Here is a 20368-nt window from a genome sequence, read left to right on the forward strand (position 1 = left end):
AGAAGAGAGAGTTGGGAGAGTCATGACAGGAATAGTCAAGGGCAGTGTGGCGAGAGTCCTGGTGTCAGCAGACACACAGACCCTGCAAGGTCCTGTACGTGAGAAAAAAGGCATGGTGGGCAGAGAGAAAGAAGGAGATATAGAGAGAGTGAGGGATTCAGAGAGCGACAGCCCAAGTACAGAGAGAAATGGGATTACTTGTAGCTCTCAGTACAAGGTGTGGTCTGAGAGAAGAATTGGAAGTGATTCTGCCTGTAATAGAAGTCATGTCAATACACATCCCCATCACAGAACGTCATGATACCCCCCCCCCCCACAACCCCAACTCCCCTGCTTCCACAAGGTGCATGGCATCATCATGAGTTAATAACAGATGTGGAGATGAGGGTCTACCTGGGGTCTCACCGCAATGGACGAGTCTCAGGAGTTCCTGGCTGGCTGCTAAGTGGATTGGCAGATAAGAAGGAGGAATAGATCCTCCTCCACGTCTCTGTTCCTCCCTGTGAATTCCACAAGCTCCATGAAGAGTAACTGAGCACAATGACTACCTCACTGCATGAAAGAAGTTAACTGAAGCATTAGTATTCCTCACACCATGCCAAACAGCACTCCACATCTCCCCCGGCCCCACCCCCACTACTCCCTTTGGGTGCTTACAGAGCAAGAGAATGATCACAGCCTTATGCACCCCTTGCCAAATCTGTGCTTGCAAGTAAAAGGTGACTAATTGAGCAGAGCTGGCAGTGATGTCTTGCTTTCTTCTCTCTCCAGCAGCAGAGAAGCGGTGACACGCTGCAGGTGGAGCCAGAGAGGTGAGAAGCAGCCTGATTTGGGGAAAGGCACATGTTAGAGTGCTGACTATTTAAGTCTCATAGTGAACGGTTTATGTAAATTTAAACAATGTGAAATGTGTGCAGGTACCAGGGGTCTGTAATGGAAATAGCTGGAGGAACATCCATGAGGAAGGTAAATCTTCATGAGATATAAATCAGTTTGAAACACATGCTAGTGTTTAGTGGGGGAATTCCTAGGTTTTGCTGTGGTAACACTAGTATGGTACATGCATCCAAGTCTTCTAAAATTGCATTAGTGTTCTATTAAAAATTAATCATTCTTTGTAAAATTTTAATTTTGTAAAATAGCACTTATTAAAAGACAACCTGATTGTTAAACGTTTTTGTTTTTTTTACAATATTACAGTGGTGCACAATAGGTATGTTTTGAGATTCCATGCTAAGAAAAATTACTAGGAAATGATTATTGGGAGAGCACTACTGTACAAGGACCTGGCAACAAGATTTCTTATAACATTTGCATTATTTCTCCTTTCTGCAGACATTCCACTATACATCCTTAAGAACAAAAACTAAAAAGAGAGCTAAAGGTTGGTTTGTTAATCAATACATGCACGCATACTTAGATCCACACTGTGTGCAAGGTTAGGCATCTTGTTTTTAAACGTTTGTACAGAATGACATATTTCATGGTTTGTGTGCTAGGAGCCGGGAGTGGTGGCAGTCGCAGGAAAATCTCATGCAAGGACCTAGGACATGGGGACTGTGAAGGCTGGCTGTGGAAGAAGAAAGACGCTAAAGGCTACTTCACCCAAAAGTGGAAGAAATACTGGTTCATTCTGAAGGATTCCTCACTCTACTGGTACATGAACCAAAATGTAAGCCTGTGTCTTTCTAACTGCTCGCCACATACACTCCTCTGCCAATATGTAATATAAGATGTATGTTGTAGGTTGTGCTGGCTATTGGTACACTTTTGCTATAGTGGAACAGTCTGATTCCTGACTTATTGTATTGAGCAATTAGTATCCCTGGCAACATTCATATGGCCATTACCCGCAATACTGCCAAAGCCGAGTATACTTTGTAGTTACAGTCACATTTCCATGATGTTCTCCTTCTACTTTGTTTTCTTGCAACACTGCTGACATTATTCGTTTTAAAACCTCCATGTTATAGATTTTACTATTTTACTATTTTACTCTCATTCCATTTCTCTTTTTGTCTCCCTTTCTTGGACTTTTTGCAGGATGAGAAGGCCGAGGGCTTCATCAGCTTGCCTGAGTTCCGAATTGACAGAGCGATCGAATGCAGGCGGAAATTGTAAGCGTCCCTCCCACCTCTCCTGCATGCATGCTTCATTCACTTCAGCCGGAGGTTGTCAGGGGCAATGGGGGGGCGGGGGCTCAGGGGTGGGGTTACCTAGGCAGCAAACCTAATGAGGAAACTCAAGTGGAAGACAGACGCGGGGTGTGTGTGTGTGCGGGGGGGGGGACTTGGGTGTGTGATGAGCCAACCCTAGTGCTGCTGACGGCGTGCCGTGACTGCTGAGAGCTGACTCCGGCCAGCCATCATGAGGCGTGACCGGTTTTTAACAGCTCCTATCTCATGTGGCATGCCAAAGTCTAATGAGCCAGGCTCTTTGACTCCTTTAAAGGCAGTGGGACTGGTCAGATCTCAGTTCACAGGCTACTGGAAAGGTGTCTCACACAGCCTGCCGCTGAGCCGCTTCTCTCCTCTCTCACCCATTAATGGCTTACAAAAGCAGCATGCAGTACCCTTTGGACAAGCAGAAGCACAGCATACTCCAGGAACCCTTAATTACACTTATAAAACATTGTAATTACCAGTAGTAGGGAATAATTACAACCTAGCTACTTACTGTTTAACTAAGCAGTTTATATGGACGAAGTGAGCAATTTCATGTGTTATGGCTATCGTTGTAAATGATGAGAGGTTGTAAGAATAAAAATGTTAGAGAAAATGACCTAGCTTCTCTGAATTTGCCAAATGACCTCCTCTATGTCTTCCAGTGCCTTCAGAGCTTGCCACCCCAAAATTAAGAGTTTCTTCTTTGCCACTGACTGTTTGGAGGAAATGAACAGGTAAGACTCAAGTTCCCTGTCAAGCTTGCAAACGCCAAATGTCAAAGACAACATTAACCACCTAATCAAATCTATTACTAAAATGATAATTGCAAGAAAATATAAATATGGGGGTATATATGCAAATGAAAAGCACAGAGTCTATGGATGAGAGAATCGTAAACCTTTTACATGAATTAATTATGCACATTTCTTCTGCTGCTAAAGGTAAAGAAAGATTGAACTTGCATGTGGTGCACTTTGTGAGCTGCCATCCCATCTGCAGACCCAGAACACATTTTGCTGCTGAGACATCTAATGGTACAGGCAGACCAACTGTACAGTTCAATGACCCACCAGATGACAACTTGTTACAGTGAAGTGTCCTCTGCTATTATGGGCTGTTGTTTACACAGTACATTGCACTGTGTCGGCTCTATACCTGAAAGGGGTGAACAGGAGGTGCATGACTGTTAGGGGTTCATATGCAACCCATGTGTACTTTCATGTGTGCTAGGGGTTCATATAGATCCAACATATGGTTTCACTGAGGAGACCTGACTGCTTGAGTAACATTAGTCCAAATCAGAATGATAGCAGAGTACATTAAATAGATTTATTTACTGTGTGACGGTATAATTAGAGGTCTGCTGGTGCATAAAGGAGGACAAATAAACACATATGCATCATAAAGAAAATATTCTTGTATGGTCCAAGTTTCTTTTGGGGGTTTTTGGTTAAAAAAGCAATATTCCTGTCATGTAAAGACAGGATCATTTTAGACAAGCCCTGATCCTTGTAAAGTGTGTTAAATCCAAAACTGTGATTGGTTTGCTTGCTATTTCTCAGTGCATTCCTCATTCTGAAAATGAGCAGAAAACCAGACATACATGAGGTGTACCTGAAATGTGGAGTTCATAGTGAAACTGATCTTGTATGTTACTTATAGATTTGTTGGGCTGCTCCTATGGTATGACAGGATGAGTGACTCAATCAATTAAAGACCTCACAGGAGGATTTTGATCAGTCTGGACCTGTTGATATATTTAGACAACCTCTGGCCCCCGTCCGCAATCAGAATGACAGAATGTTTTAAATGACTCATGACTGTTTGCTGGTACATTCGTGATGCAGACATCCACGATGTGCCTCCACACTTTCACTTCTGATTGGTTGGCAGGGCACCCAATAAGGCGGGTCCTTGCGCTTCTATTCTTAGCCCCGTCCTCGTTCCTCGATGATCAACGTGTGAACTCGTTTGTCTCTGCTCCCATTTCAGTCCTGCGAATCTGGCGCCTTTTTTCTGCTAGCCATTGCAGTCAAATGGCATCGCCATACTGCTGGTGCAGGACAGTGGAGCTGGAACAGAGGTGGCTACGTGGTGGAGGTGGGGGGGGTGGTGATAGTAAAATTGACAGGGATGCCCACTTGGATGTGTGTAAATGTTTCAACTCCATACATCTGTCCCACCCCCTCCCAGCCACCCATTTCCCTGGCTCAGTGTCAGGCTGCAGGTTTAATTCCAGGCGGCTAGGCCCAGGTTCACAGAGATGCATAAAACATGGATGCAGATTATTCTTCTTAAAAAAAGGATGTGAGCTGGTGTTATCTCATCGACTGAAAGGGAGGACTCCCGTTGTGATCATTTATTAACAAACAGTAGAGGGAATAGGAGCAGATGGACCAGAAGCCAGCACAGAGATGCCACTTTAGGTTCCACAGATTTTTACATCACACAAATTTAAAAGCATTAAGATGCTTTTATTGTTTTTTTTTTTTTGTTGTTGTTGTTTTTTTGAGATTTAGAGGCCATGGTCTAGCGGTTTGTTTTCGGCTGACATTCCTCTGATCTCACCATAATATAAATATTTAAAAAGAAAATAGTCTGCAATTAGTATTATTCTAATAGGTTGTGTCAGAATAACATCACAGGGGAAACAGGAAAAATGTAGCTTTGTGCATACAGCAATCTTTGGTAAAAGAGTGCAAAGGTTAGCATGAAGAGCTTGTAAAGACTTAGAAAAAAAGAAATCTTCTGTTATGTTTGTTGTCTCATATATTTTGTTTATTTCATAATGGAAATATGTCACTGTATGCCGTTGTGCCATATAAGACTGAAAACTCATTTGGTGATGAAGTTGTTCGGGTCTAGACAAATAAGGGCACGGTGAACCTGAGCGGCAGGTTTATGCTAATGAAACATAAGAGCTGATGTAAGCCTGTGTTTGGGAGGGGCTGCGAGATGAGTGCTTGCCTCCACCCTCACAGGTGGATGAACAGGCTGGGGCTGGCGGCGATTGGTTACACACCTGACGACAAAGTACCACGACCGGATGAGGGTAAGGCTTGAATTAGACACTCGTGCCCTTGACAGTCAGGACTGAAAGACAGCCAACAACTGTAGAGCTGAACTGGCTCTTTGCGAGACAGGGATACTTTAAAATCTGATTTCACTTTCAGATTACTGGAGCGAAAGTGATCAGGATGATATTGATGGCACGCTGAAGCAGGAGGGGCCGTCTTCGCTTGGCGACACCTATCGTCGGACACCCTCGGTACGGTGATAATGCTTTTGCTTCACGCACACTCGAACGTAGAGGAACGGTAATTTTTCGCAGACTCGATAAATCTCAAGAGAGTATTTTATTAAACTAGGCAGCAATCTTTGTCTTCTGAAGAAGCGTCACTCCGAGTTTTACTGAAACATCATTCCCACCATGAGCTTCAAACAGGAGCTCCCATTAATTTGCCAGTTCTTCGTATCACACAGGTTTGTTGATTGAAGAGAGCCGTGAATCATTTAATCGCTAGATGGCGCCAAGTCCTTTCGATTCACAAATGACTGTTACACAGAAACTGGATAATAGGCCAAATGTGACAAGATTTTGCATGGATCAAAGGATTTTTAAAAATGATCTCAAGCCTGATTACTTGTGGCCTTCAAAACAAATTAGTGTTTTTATTAGGAATAAAATATACTACGTTTTCATAGGGTCCTACACCTCCCTAAATCTCCTACGCACGTTATCCAGTCTTCCCGCAATCTTCCTCTACCCTGCTGCCGCACACTGCCCTCCACTGCCCCGCTCACAGAGCTCCGTAATTTGCTCCATTCCCTCTCCCACTGCAGGTCAACTCATCCAGCCCGTTCCCCGAGCATGGCCGCCACTTTTCCAGCGAGTCCACCCACTCGCACTCATCAGCAGAGGATGGCGGCGGCGGCGGCGGCGGCGGCGGCAGTGGGATGGAGGGTGGCTCGGGAAGTGGTCGTTCGTCGGGTTACCGCTCAGGCCACCGAGAGCGCCGCTCCTGGCAGGACCTGATCGAGACGCCGCTGACCAGCTCGGGCCTGCACTTTCTGCAGACGTCCCCATCCGAGGCTGACTGGGGCTACGAGGGCGCGCTGTGGGCAGGCGGCCGCGTACCTCTTTCCCCTGAGCGCAGGCGGCAGGCCACCCTGCCGGTGCGCAGGCATCATGTGAACCGCGACGGGCCTTTCCCTCTGGTGAGTGGTGATGACAGAGGGCCACAGGTGCACCGGCGAGCGCACAAGCAGCGAAGCCAGAGTCTGCCCCGTAACCGTGAAGTGCAGGCCAGAAGCCTTCAGGATTACGGGGAGGAGAGGAGTGAGGATGAGGGGGCAGGACCTGTCAGACACAGCGAGGCCAGTGAAGAAGGTGAGCCAAACAACTAGTGAGTCTATGCGACACAAATATATCTCTTCTTCACACAGTCTAGCACACGCTATAAAATTGATTCCTAGGCATTTACCAAAAACTAATACCTTAGTATTTTTTCTCTTACATAATGTAACTCATAATTATTAAGCTTTTCACGAGTCAAATTATGTCTTGAAGCTGGTAAAAACCAAGACTTGAAATCCACTGCTACAATAGTCAACTTTGAATAGCAGTTCCAAGTATTCAGTGTTCTTGATTGCCTAATTCAGGCATGCTGGGATCTTGGATAGAGCAAAATTGAAGACTATCTGGGGGTGCCCAAGGACTGGGTTAGGGAACTATGTTAGATGACTGTTACTCAAAAAATACTGTAGTGTTTAAAAAATTGTAAAAATGTACTGAGAGTAATACTCAGGACCAATCCATCTCAAAATCAGCTATAGAGATTGCAGTTTTATATTTTCCCCACAGTAACTCACTTGTGAATGGCCTGATATTTGGGTGGTAAGTTAAGAGCCCTACAGAATGACACTTTTGCTTTTTGGAAGTCTTTTACCCAGAAGTTTAAAATGAAACTGTGGGTCAATTTTCTGTGTGCTTCATGTGTCCAGCAAGCAAGGCTGTAGACGGACTTGAGGAGCTCTATCGTGCTCTGGAGCAGGCCAACCTCTCTGCCCTTGGTGACATCCAACCTGTCACCAAGCAGGAGTTCCGTCGCGCCTTCCTCAACCGCTGTGTTGACCCCATCATAAATGATAAGCTGCACCACATCCGAGTCCTCAATAGCACACTGAAGGTGGGCCAGCATCCAAGATATACTACATCATACTTATACATATTATACATTTGATAAAGTAGCATGAGAACTCCAAGGCATATTTATCCTCACCTGAAGTTCTTGTTATGAACACAGATCAAGCCACTTGTTGGTGTAACCTAACAAGGGAGGTGCCCACAATATGCTGTTAATTCATATCCCATCCCCCAGGCGAAAGAGGGCGAGCTGGTCATCATCAAGCAACTGCTGGAGGATCCGCACCTAACTGCAAAGAAGTTCCGTGAGTGGAAGCAGTGGCACAGTGAGCTTTTTGTGGAGATCTGTGAGTTGAGCTCAGGCAACGACGGGGCCGGAGAGCGCACCCCGCTGGTCGTACCTCTCATGACGCACACACATTCCTTCATTGAAACCCACGTGTGAGGTGAAGCGCTCCGCCACTGCCTCAGGTCCTTCTCCTTCCCTCTTCTGACGCCCCCTTTCTTTTCCCAATGCCGAACCAACCGACCAACCAACCACTGTAACGTGTAAACAATTGCCAAGGGAAAGTGGTTAGGTGAGTGAAAGCAGCTCTACAGGGTGACTACTGCACCCCTGAAGAGAAAGTGCTCTTCCTTCCATTGAACAGCCTAAAACAGAAAGCTCTGAGAAAAGTTTGTTTTACTACTTTTCTGATTTTTATTACTTTTGACTAGATTAGCTTTTCCTTTGATAATTTTGTTTTGGTTGCTGGCATGATACTGGAAGAAAAGCAGTAGCAATACACTGGGGGTCAGAGGGTTTCCACCACAACACTGTACTTTTATATTCAGGTTTGCACCCATGATGCTCAGATCCTCTATTCTACCAATACTATTCTTACTATGGGTATTAGAAATGCAAACTGGAAAATGATAAGGCTGTTGTGATCATGCCACACTTTATATGGAGTAATGTACCTATCAGTCTTTCCAGGCTTTTCACTGGAACTAATTCCATGAAGGTGAAACTGAAGGCAACACCTTACAAGAGAAATACAGACCTTCATGTTTGCTTAGAGGTAGCCACTGTTTTAAACTGTGAACACTTCTTGTGAATGCAATCTTTAGATTCTGTGTGTACAGGATCACTTAAGAGATTTTTTTTGTAGAAAAGCATAGAAAATTATATTAAATATACAGATAATAAAAGTACATTGCTTGAATGGTTACTTGTTGCTTAAAAGGTGTTGATGGAATATCCCATTCTGGAATTGGACTGATTGACTTTCTAAAGATCATGGACTCTGTTCCAGTTATTCTAATTTATTTTGTTTTGCTTGGTTATATGGGTTGTTCTTTTATTCATAAATTGTGCTTCAGTTATACATATATACAAGCACATTATTAGGTAAGGTCTGATACTGTTTAAGTATGTGAGGATGCAAAAGAATGCACTTTTTGTCACTACATCAAGGGTCACCCTAACAGCTAAAAATCTGATGGACAAACAGACATTGGGTTGTAAAGTTAAAGGAGATGTGTACAGTCTATCTGAAATATTTCTACAGATAGTCAGGTATTAGCAGGACTGTCATGTCCTGTTATCCCCCAAATAATAGTCAAACTGAAAGAGAAAAAAAAAATCTACCAGTTAAAAACTAGTTTACTGAGGATTATGGTGGAAAGGTATTTCAAAGCATGTGTTTGAGATTGAACCATAAAGGCAAATATTTTACAAAGTATTCTGATTGTAAGAAAATATAACTTATGTTTAGCCTGTGAACTGGATTATTTACAAAGAGCACAAAAGATTTTTTCATTTTTTATTTTGATTTTTTTTCACTGAATACTGAGTTGAGTGAGAAGTGGTGATACTGATTCAATGCATGTATACTGAAATAAAGTCAGTATCCAAATAGATGTTTTACTGGCTAAAATAATAAATATGGACATTAAACGAATAATGTTTCAGATGCTGAGCAGTATTCATAGGCTTAAAATGACTGAGTGGAGAGAAATGAAACCAAAATATGTACATATCTCCACATACATTGCAACAATGTAAATGGCATTAAGTACTCCTGTTGTAAACATGGTCTTGTTTTCTGTTTTATGAATCTTGCTGATTTAGAAAACACTGCAGACCTTTGTCTGATGTAGCATCAAATGCAGTGTCACAATATGAAATATTCACTTTTGTTTACTTACTTAAATTAAAACCCGAGCAGGCCAAGGACTCATATATTTTCTTTGATTATCAGTACTGCTATAATTGGTATAGATTTGATTTTCTTTTCTGTTAAATACACTCAAATGAACCATACTCCAATGGGGGAAAAGGTAATCAAAATCAGTTCTATCTGAACAAATCCAAGGGCATGCATTTGCAAATGGCATAAACAAAACATGTTGGGGGGCGGGGGGGAGGGGGGGAGAGTACTGATTGTAGCTTTAAAACAGTGTGTTCACTGTGAGATGCCAAAGTAACTGCATTGTTACAAGCCTTTAAATATAACTAAATCCCTGACCAAGGGAACACTGTATTACTAACTGGCCATTAGCACAAAGTAAGTGTACTCCAGAAAGTCTATTTGTTTATTTTTTAAAAGATTCACAACAACAGCAAGTGCATCAAACTTGACTTTCTTTGCTTTGCTGACAAATGTAGTTATTTTCTGTTCTGTGTACATTTGTATTATTAATACTTTTTAGAATGAACTGTTACTCTTTTCTTTTACACTGTATTTATTAATGGGTCAATCTTCTAAGATCAGTCAGATGGGACTCCACTGTGTGTTCTTAAAGGAGTGTACTCCTCATAGTACATTGCACAGGTGTGTAAGATGTAAGTTGCACTGCGACATTAAAAAAGGAACATATTGCTCTTTTTCAAGGATATTACTACTAGTCAACTGTTATTCTGTACATTATATTATAAAAAGAAAATATTTAAAAAAGTAAATTACATTTATTCTTCCTAAAGTAGCTTTTTTTGTTTCATATATACAAATATATATTAACAGAAATCCAGATTGTAAACTTCAGTTGTAACTTTGACTTCAATAAAATAAATACACTGCACTATGAAACTTGTCTGAAAATGGTGTATGAAATGATCTGAAAGTAATACCCATACACTTCAAACTTTAAAATCATCTAATCAAATAAAAATAACATACCTACTGATTGGCAAAGATAATTTTTATTTCAGTAGATAAAATACCCATTGCTAATATATAACATGGAAAAAAAAAATCTAAATATCTTACTCCATAAAGTTTCAGAGAAGTCAGTTTTGTGTTTGCATGTAATACTGAATTTAGTGTATCAAAAAAATTTTCATTCAAGGTTATTTTAATTAGCATTTAAGTAGGGTAGTATGATAATTCAGTGAAGAAAATAAAACAACTTACACTTAGCTCAAATGCAGTTGATCAGCATATCTGGTAACTGCAGTTTCCTTTATAATTTCATGCTGTGGGGCCAATTTAGCTAACAAGAACTGGAATTCAGTATACTGAAATGTCTTTCCTGTAAACCTATGCCCAAATCTTTGCTGTAAACTACATATGCTTCTTAGGTTATTTCACACATAATTGCTAAGGTGGTTTATAGTGCAGAATGATTAAGCGTAATCTATAAAAGTGTTCAAAATTACACTGAAAAGCTGAGTACTGTAATGTTATGGGGCTGCCATCTTGTGCAGCCAAAATCACTGCCCCTTAGCGCATAATCTTGTAATAACCTGAACAGAACAAGGACATGGCCAGTAAGGTACTGATAAGAAGCTAAACTAATCTAACCGGGATATTTTTTAAGAGACAGCTTTTGCTTTCAATGGCTGAAATTTAGTTCCATTTTATAAATTAGTAGCGGTTGGTTTTAGAAAATGTACACTTTATTGCAGTTAATTGACAGCAATTTGATTTGCTAGACAACCTACCTGGGTACCTAACAGTCCAGCTAAATATAGCCATCTTAAATGAACCCATTGACACGTAATCACTTTGTTGTTCAAAGCAACTCCATAGCAGTCTGTTTTATCGATGTGTATATTTACCCATGAAGGGACAAAAGGCAAAAGTGGCCCACTATTATTGACATCATAAAACAGTATGCAGGATCATAAATACTGTGGCCTGCATTCATAAATGGTACTTTAGGTAGAAAAAGCACTTCCTAGATTGCTTTTTGTAGTCCTGGTAGCCATTGACTGTGGCCTTAAAGTTTCAAATCTTGCATATTTCTACATGACATCTAACAGAAACATAAAATAACTTTAAATCAAGGCCATGAAAAAATTATAGGGACCCATTATTTTAAAGACTAAGTATTTTTGTAACTAGCATGTCCCTAGTTTTGCTACTCTTGCATTAATTGTTCAGGCTGCTATCTACAGCGTGGGAAATATTAATCTGCTTTAGATCCAGCTTTACAACTTTACTGAACACAATGTTAAAAGGGATAAAACTTGCTTCCTAGAAGAGTGATGCAACTGTAATTCCCAATGTCATCTCTAAAAACGCCACTAAGGGGCGACAAATCACTTCCTCTGAAGGGCTGGGAGCAGAAGAGAATCAACACAATAACTCTTGTAGTACAGGCCTATTTGATTAGATGTTATGTGGGCCTAGTGATGCTGTTAGCGAGACAGCTCTGCCAGACTAAAGCCAAAACTTGTAGACACTAAGCCCTCATTAGTCCCACAAGCTTTTCACTATCAGCAAAAAGTCTGGGCCATGTTGTTTCTTAATGAGCTCAAGGCCCCCCACTTTGACCAAAAGATTTGACTTTTTACACACATGCAAGATAACCACAGACCATTGCTTCTGTAGGATGTTTAGGAACAGTCAACTCTGACATGTCTCTCAGGCTACACACCAGTGACAATGTGACACCAGTTTCTCAGCACAGTTTGTTTATGACAGCAGTTTATGAGAAATTATTTATGCTTACTATGAAATTCATTGATTTCTAGCTATACATGCAGTTTTGTTTAAATATCTCTACATCTATAACCTATATAAACCATATATTTAACCCTAGATGGCAGTAGAGCCTTTTTATGCGTTACTGCAACACGTCTAAGGAAGAAGACAATAAACAGTTCACTGACTGACAAGGGTAAAGTAAGGAAACGTGTGATGTCTTTCAAGGTAAAACACGCCTTTAAAATAACACTGTATGTCGAACTAAACAGGATATATGTATTTTTGTCCATTTAAGATATTGTCTGCCAAACTGACAAGACCCAGCTGGCTAACCTAGCTATAATCAATATTGGTTCAACAGCTAGTCAGCCGGCTACTTGAGATTAGCTGTCTATCTAAACTGTCAAGCTAGACATATTCTCTCAGATTTTTGCTATTTGAATCATCAAATTCGGACTGCTGGCTGATGTATTGAAAGCTTGGAAATTCTGTAAATTGCCAACATCAGATATGTCTATTAACAGACATTAGAAATAAAGCAACAACCAGCTAGCTGCCAACAATTTTAATTTCTTTTCATTTTAAACCCTTTTAAATTCCCTTCTCAGTTTGTCAAAGTGGTGGCTGTCCCAGCAGTTCTGGGTATTGCCTCGATCCGCGTATATGCTGTAAACGAGACTAACACAGAAGGACTGCTCTCTCCTCGGGAGGTAACCATCCTACGTTAGCTAGCTTATATAGTTACCTAGCTAGCTAACACTGGAACTGCCTGACTCATTACCTACCTAAGTAGCTATATGCAACAAACGCTAATAACTCACGCCTAACTTTTGACTTTGCCTTTCGACTTTGTAGCTCCTGTAGAGTTTATCTATGTGTAAAGAGTCTTTGACTTTCAGTGCTCTGTTTTTCCCCCCATTTTCTCCACAGCTCTCAATCTACTCAACTCTGCACCAGGGGCACCACTATATGGAGAAAGAGCCAGGAGTTCTGCAGAGAGGTCTTGGTAAAGTCAGAGGAAGTCTGCAGTCCTATGTGAAGAATATAAAAGTATCAACCCTATATTCCCTCAACTTTACAGTACCACTTAATGCATTAGAAATCAGCTGTTGAAATGTGGATTTTTGTTTATTCAGGGTGCTTTCGTGTCAGTTAAAGTAATGGCTGTGAACCTCTACCATGGTGGAGAAGGTAAGGAACAAATACAGCCTGGTTGTTTACTTGCTGGTTGTCTTAAACCAAAAGGTTTAAATTCTCATTATCTCTCTATATCTAATGTCGCATTGTGTGTTGCTTTACAGATATCTACCACTTTCTGAAAGATCCTCCCTCTGGATTTGCCCCCCGGGTTGCTGTCATTACTGTGTCTGGTTTGGCTGGTGTGATTCTTGCAAGAAAAGGTAAAAGTGTCTGACTAATGTTCAGCTAGATCTTAACTTCATTGTAAAAAGAGTGTCTACACTAAAAGTCGTTGACTAAACTGTGACAGTTGTTTTCTTTTTGCATTTCAGGGTCCCGCCTAAAGAGATTGATTCTTCCCTTAAGTTTGACCATGGCCGGCTTTGCCATGTGTTACCCCATACAGACTATAGCCATCCTTAAGGTGAAATGTCAAAGTACTGTTTGTTACTTAACCATTCTGTCGCTGTCTTGACGTTGGTATGTTAAGCTAGTCCATATTGTGTTCTTGTCGTGAAGGTGGGCGGAAAGAATATATATGCAGCCTCTCAGTGGACAAGTGAAACTGTGGCATCGCTGTGGAGATCAGACACAACAGTAGTAGTTGTGCCAGCCAATTTAGAGGTCCAACATTCACCCACAAACACCTACACAGTTCATCTTAACAGCTGTTAGAGGTGAAGGTCAATTTTAAACAAAAATTTATAGTTTTATTGTGGGTTTAAGCACTAGAACAGGTGAGTCAAAATAGTTATGTGCATTTTACTTTCATATGCATACATGTGCAATACACATTCACAGTATAGTGAAGATTTACTTTAATTGGCAAAGAAGTGTTAGGAAAAGAGATCTTCACCAATAAAACAGCCATTTTACGTGTTCTTTTGTCATTAAAGGTGCAAGAATATTTTTTACCACCAAAAAGTGGCAAACTATTTATGAAAATGATTATTTATATATATTTTTTCTATAAACTAATGCTCTCATGAGATGAAGAATCAAATTGCTTTGTAGTCCTCAAATGTAAAGTAAATAAATCTATTTATATAGCACTTTTCTAGAACGTCTTAAAGTGCCTTACAAGAACGCTTAAATACAAATACAATAAGTATACAATAAAACTGTAGATTCAACAAAAAAATACACACAAATTACAAAGGTACATACTGACATAAAATCCATAAATTAAGAACTATTAAAAGGCATAAGCTACAAAGGCATTGTATCCCTTTGATTTTAATTTAATTTGGTGAAATAACACCTTTTGAACCAATTTATGCTCCATAGAGTGGGTCCACCACATTGAGGCAACTGCTTTAAAACAAATTTAATACAGAATGTCTGAAACATCCAGGCCACTAGTTGTCAGTATAATGGCTGTTTTATAATGTGAAGAATTTTTGAACTTATTTCTTCTTTAACTACTGTTATTCATTCTCAAGTTGGCACAGTTTCCTGAAACTTTGGCCAAAGGTTCAGGGACTCAGACTGTATTAATCCCTGAACCATCTGATGCTGAGAGAGCAGAGGAGTCCTTCCGAGAGGTTCATCCCCCCACTGAGCCCAGAATGTCTGAAGCCGTGGCTGCCGTGGCTCCACTTTCAGCCCATGTCTTAGCCTGCACCTCTGGAACAGCACCAACCACTCCTCCTGCAGACGACGACATCTTATTGATGACTGCTGAGGGAAAGGCCACCTGCCCCTCTTCCTCCCTAACTACTAAGAGCCAACCAGTGTTGCCTTCTTTACAGTCTTCAGGGGATATTACTAATGCCACAGGTAGCCCACCTAAACATTAGCTGAATTTCATAAACAATGCTCTTTATGGCTAGAAAGGGCTTGCTTGTACTCATTGTGTTTTAGCAGCAATGCTATGTTTACAATCCTCTCATATTAGTTGTTCCTGGGAAGCCTGGCTGTGGAGCAGATCCCAGGGTGATGGACTTTGGCCAGTCTAACCCTGAGGATGCGGACCTCTATAGCACACGCAGCTGAACACAATAAGGAGAACAGCAGCCAGTGATGAAGAAAGTAATACAGAGTACTGATGTCCACATCAGTGTGAAGAGGACTTGAATGCCAGCATTTGTTGCCATTGCCATGGATCCATTAGGCAACATACAGCCACAAGTTGACCACACAATTTATATGTATAAATTTCACTAAAAGTTGATACAGAATTTTATATGTTGAAAATATTTCATTAATTAGGTGACTCAATAACTGAGCCAGATCCCTGGTGATGAAATCCTGATGATGCATCCAGTACATTGCTGAGTACACAAGTTTGTGTTCCCTAGCACCAGTGGTCTGATATTTTGTTGCTTAATTCTATTCATGTCAAAACAGTTGGTTTTGACATGTAGTGTGGAGGCTTGATTTGTTAAATAGTATTCTTAAACTTGTACATACAGTAAATAAATGTCAGAATATAGTACAACTGCACATTGTTTGAGAGAATGAAGATATACCTCACAATAAAGCTTTAGTTTTAAATGATTTCCTAAGCATGTGCGTTATATACAGATTTCTATTATTTTAATATCTCTTTTCCAGGAGAGAAAATATGACATTACACCAGGAATACATATACTAATCCCACATTTACTGTTTGCAGAACATGGAACTGTCAGAGTTTGCCTTTTGGACATCTTATTGTTGTATCTCAACAACAGGAAATTAAACAATTCTTGGCATCATTGCTGTAAGTGTTATAGCTATTAAAATATTGCTTTTTGATGCAATGTAGCTTGGAAGATGTGGAAGTGAAATGTTTCCTAATGGGAAGATGCACCAAGAATGAAGCTACTAGGAACAAAGAAGTTAAAGTTGCATTTTGAAACGGCTGTTGTCTGGGACAGCTATTATATAGAGTAGGGGTATCTACCGAGTGTGAGAGAACATTCTTAAGCTACCCAACATTGAGACTGATCAATAGGAAAAACGGTAATGTACTTGTGACTTGCACAGTCCAAGTTTTTGTTTTTGGGCAATGGGGGCTATTTGAGGTTTTCTTAAAGACCTTATATCAGGGGTGTCCAGCCTTTATAATCAATAAAAATAATTATGATGGTGGCAGAGCAATGACCAAAAAGATTGAATTGTAAAATGAAAGTAGATGTGTTGCAAATAGAAATACAAGTGCATTCTTCTTTTACATTTTTTCTGTAATGGGTGCTAGGCCTATATCATTTCCACTGGTACAGCAACAATGATTTTTTTTTCAAAATGATGAATTTTGTTTTTCTCTATGATGCATATAGAAATGCAAATCTGTTTACTATTTCTTCATAAAACATGGCTCAGTGGGACATGGTCCTTGATGAAGTCTCCTGCAGAAAATGGGCACCTTTATGTCAGGCCAAATCAAACATCCTCACTGGCCAACTTTAGAACTTGCTATCTTTGCTTGGCTGATGAATATGCTGCCTCTTCTCACCCCCAACTTGTCAGATATTAAAGTATATACAGATATTTCATGTTAGTGTTTATATGCCAAAAGTACCCACTGGCTTTGATATACTGGCACTTTATTGAAGTCCTTGCTTTCAATTACAAACCCTGAGCTTTAAATGTCTGATGCAAACATGAAATCCACCCACTGGGCTAATAGGTTGTTTTGTAGTGTTTTTAAATTGGCAACCCAACTGCAATGTTTGTGTGTGCAAGCTTGATGAGCTAATTAAATTCCATTTTAATTCAAATTTACATTTATTATATAAAAATTATAACCACTTAATTTAGAATTATAAATTCAAAGTATAAATTAAACTTCTGATTTTAATTTATAAAATTATAATAATTATAGCAGTTCATGCATATCATTCGCTCCCCAATCAGACTGACAGGCATTACTCCTCCTACTGTTGTTCTGCCTCACCCACTGAGTAGTGTTGTCCCCTGCTCCGCAAGTGTTTCCCAGTCTCCCTCTCATTAGTCTCCCTCTCTATCCCCTATAAGTCCTCCCATGTGCCTTTGTCTTTATAAAGTCTTGCTCCCAATAGTTCCTGCTTATGAAATTTCAGGTCCTTGTTTATCAAATTTCTGTTTTAGTCTGGAGTTTTGTGGCTCTAGCTTCAGATATCAAGTTAGGCTGAAATGCGAATGAACTGGAATATTGCAAAGCTTTATAATAGATTTTGTGGCTGAGTTTTCATGTTGTACTTGGATAGGAAGACTAGGTAGATAGGAAAACTTGTACAGCAAGTTAGTGCTGAAGGGAAAACTGGTAACCCTTTTCATCTTGTCAAAAGATGGAATTCGGCGAAGGGACTACATAAAAATAATTTAATTAAATGTCTAAATAAGCTTGCCTACCATGATGGAGCCACAATGAATAAGTACTTGCTGAGATGGGTCAATATGGCAATGGTCTAAAATGGTGAGGAGGTAAAACAACAAAATGTAAAAAAATCAGATCATGTAAAAAAAAGATTAAATAGTTATCTAAGTTGAAGCTTTGTTTTTAAAGGTAGAAGTCTAAAGTTCTCTTAGGAGACATGGTCTTTCTGATACTCAAATGCAGGTGTGGATAATTAACACCTGCAGGAGATATTAGCCAAATGCTGAAAGGAGCACACAGTTTACCACTATATCAATATGAAGAACATATCTGGTAGGAGTTTAATCAGATATTTCCAAAGGTAAAGAATTATACCCCTTTAATATGTATTCATATGCTTACACATCTCCTTTAAAGTACATAAGCACTATATTATATTATATATTATTATAATATTCCTTCTTATTAAAATCCTGAGCACAAAACTGGGAAAAAAGGTTACACAAATAATATGGTCATAATACAATGCAGTGTAGATATCATTACTTACTATATAGTTTAAGTATATGAATGTTAAATCATATGATTTTTTTTCTTTAGAGACCCCTTTTCATAATTTATACAGACATCAAAAATTAAAGCCATTTATTTACTTAATAGCATTTGTTGCAGTTTTTACATCAACTTATTACTCATTCCTATTATGTAACTACAATTAATCAGATTGATTTTCAATATTTGTTAATGCACGGATCATGTTGATTCATAATTTAAGGATAAATAAAATTTAAAAACAAATATAGATTTGAGTAAACAACTGCTTAATGCATCCCCTTTGTAGAACTGCACTCAAATGTGTTCTAGGCCTCTGTAGTTTTAAAGTCCATACAAAGGTGGTTTGCTCTACTATTCAAAGATTCAGGAGGACATGGACCAGTGGTAGTGAGGAATAAGTCATGTGACTAAGGGATGTTGTTACCATGCTTGACTCCTCCACAACTGACTCCCAGATAACAGAGGAAAATAATCCACCCAGATAGCATTGCTTCTCGTCAATGGCGTATGTGCACTCAAATATGCACAAAGGATGAAACGCCAACTTACACAGCGATTCAGTATACTCAGCAGTGAAAAACTAAGCAAGACTGGACCTTATTTTTATAACAAAAATTAACATGATGGCATAGAAGCAAAAAGATGTAGTGTTTGCACATATTGTATGTGTTGTTCAACTATAATGTTGTCAAGAATCAGTTTAAGTATGTTGTTGGCTTTCTTATTATCATGTTGAAACCCCATGCACCCTGTAAACACAGGATAAACCCTTGTTTTTGCTTTCACTGAGACTGCTATCTGAAACCAGAAATGTATGACAAAACCCCAAACTTAGCTATTTGTGGGTGTGTGTCTTTGTGTAAGAGAGAGTGAGAGGCCAAAGGATGTTTATAAGCTTTCTAGGATATCAAACACTGGCTGTTGCTTTTCCAGGCTCTTCCATAAAAACAGACTATGAAGTTGCAAGAGACACCATCTCTGGAGGTTAAGAATGGAACACATAAGAACACGACTCCCACAAGAGATGCAGTGCGTTCCAAGCAAGTTGCTAAAACTCTTTCCAGGCCAAACTTGTAGTTGCGGTGATGGGCTGAGAATGCAATCCCATCCCTCCATGTCTGGCTAAGACACTGCCCAAGAAGCAGTCGATCTAAAAGACGAGCTCTCTTGTCTTCTTTGAAGGTTTCTATGAAAACAGATGCTCCCTTCTGAGCAGTCCATATGGGGATGTGCCAAGACACTCTCACTGTTGATGCAAAATGCATAAGATGGCACAGTGGTGAGAGCACAGAAAATGCCTAAAATGCCATAACTCATCTACTTCACAGATGTTCTACAGTTTTGAAATTTTCCTAATAGATCCTTGTAGGCCACACAACTGGGAAGGGCCAGAGTAATAAGGGCCAGTTATATATAATAACAGCATAATTATCTCCATTCATGACATGAATGAGGATCAGTGGAGCCCCAGACAGCACTAGACTGAGTAGCACCATGAAGCTCAAGGCTCATGAAGTTGCCTCATCACCTTCACTGCTGAACGAGGAAGGCTTTGTCAGGGCCAAGACACGGGGCAACCTGGAGAGATGCGCACAAAATTGCCCTCTTTTGCTGCCTGCTGTCAGCCCTGTCCATTTGCTGCAGAAGCACGGTGAGCAAACTGGATAAAACCCCTTTAAGTTGCCTGAGGAGAGTGGCGATGGATAAAACGCATAAAGCCCCAGACCTGGCCCACGAAAATGAATTACACCCACACCCCAAAACACTTGTGGCTTTTCCCCATAGGCCGTGAACAAGTCCAATAAAAAAAAAAATAGAATTAAAGAAAGCGATAGAGCAGTGATATGGCACCAGCCCGCAGGCACGGAGCCAGGTCTCCAACACCAACCGTGCGCTCTAGCAGATATCAGAAGCTAAAAGTTCTAACTTCAATGCCTCAGGAGAGGTACCATGCTTTCCATGATGACTGCTGTCAGAGGAAGTGTCTGCTGGTGATTTGTGGAGGGGTGGTGGTTCAGCAGACCACAAAAATGAATATAAATTTTACTGTAAAGCACTTGCTTGTCCAATTCGCAAACATTAGCAAAGTGAATCAGCAAACAGTCCTCCTTGCTCATGCCTACCTTAG

General features: G+C 40.2%; 2 protein-coding genes across 6 annotated transcripts in view; both read left to right on the forward strand.

Moving 5' to 3' along the window:
- LOC113574201 (connector enhancer of kinase suppressor of ras 2-like) overlaps nucleotides 1-10376 on the forward strand; it is a 54024-nt gene extending 43648 nt beyond the window's left edge. For 4 of the 5 annotated variants that reach the window (XM_035532369.2, XM_035532373.2, XM_035532372.2 and 1 more), the window contains 11 exons: nucleotides 772-812; nucleotides 918-966; nucleotides 1336-1384; nucleotides 1500-1672; nucleotides 2044-2117; nucleotides 2828-2899; nucleotides 5147-5217; nucleotides 5339-5433; nucleotides 6009-6555; nucleotides 7170-7354; nucleotides 7547-10376. In XM_035532369.2, the coding sequence (XP_035388262.2) occupies nucleotides 772-812; nucleotides 918-966; nucleotides 1336-1384; nucleotides 1500-1672; nucleotides 2044-2117; nucleotides 2828-2899; nucleotides 5147-5217; nucleotides 5339-5433; nucleotides 6009-6555; nucleotides 7170-7354; nucleotides 7547-7756 (1566 nt within the window). In that variant the 3' untranslated portion in view covers nucleotides 7757-10376. The remainder of the gene's footprint in view (nucleotides 1-771; nucleotides 813-917; nucleotides 967-1335; nucleotides 1385-1499; nucleotides 1673-2043; nucleotides 2118-2827; nucleotides 2900-5146; nucleotides 5218-5338; nucleotides 5434-6008; nucleotides 6556-7169; nucleotides 7355-7546) is intronic. The other variant, XM_035532371.2, reaches the window with a different exon arrangement.
- Nucleotides 10377-12367: 1991 nt separating this feature from the next.
- Nucleotides 12368-15902, forward strand: apool (apolipoprotein O-like). The gene is made up of 9 exons (XM_027004874.3): nucleotides 12368-12449; nucleotides 12833-12934; nucleotides 13155-13274; nucleotides 13361-13415; nucleotides 13526-13624; nucleotides 13736-13827; nucleotides 13923-14027; nucleotides 14846-15182; nucleotides 15301-15902. Exons 1-9 carry the CDS (start codon nucleotides 12438-12440, stop codon nucleotides 15396-15398), a joined length of 1020 nt encoding a protein of 339 aa, XP_026860675.2. The 5' UTR covers nucleotides 12368-12437; the 3' UTR covers nucleotides 15399-15902.
- Nucleotides 15903-20368: the final 4466 nt, after the last annotated feature.

This window comes from Electrophorus electricus, chromosome 16 (assembly GCF_041902795.1).
Source record: "Electrophorus electricus isolate QZ-2024a chromosome 16, ASM4190279v1, whole genome shotgun sequence".
Taxonomy (NCBI): Eukaryota; Metazoa; Chordata; class Actinopteri; order Gymnotiformes; family Gymnotidae; genus Electrophorus; species Electrophorus electricus.

Coding starts and splice junctions, on each gene's coding strand:
- apool (XM_027004874.3), top strand. Junction 13,828..13,922: donor AGACTATAGCCATCCTTAAG/GTGAAATGTCAA, acceptor CTTGTCGTGAAG/GTGGGCGGAAAGAATATATA. Junction 14,028..14,845: donor TTGTGCCAGCCAATTTAGAG/GTCCAACATTCA, acceptor TTCATTCTCAAG/TTGGCACAGTTTCCTGAAAC.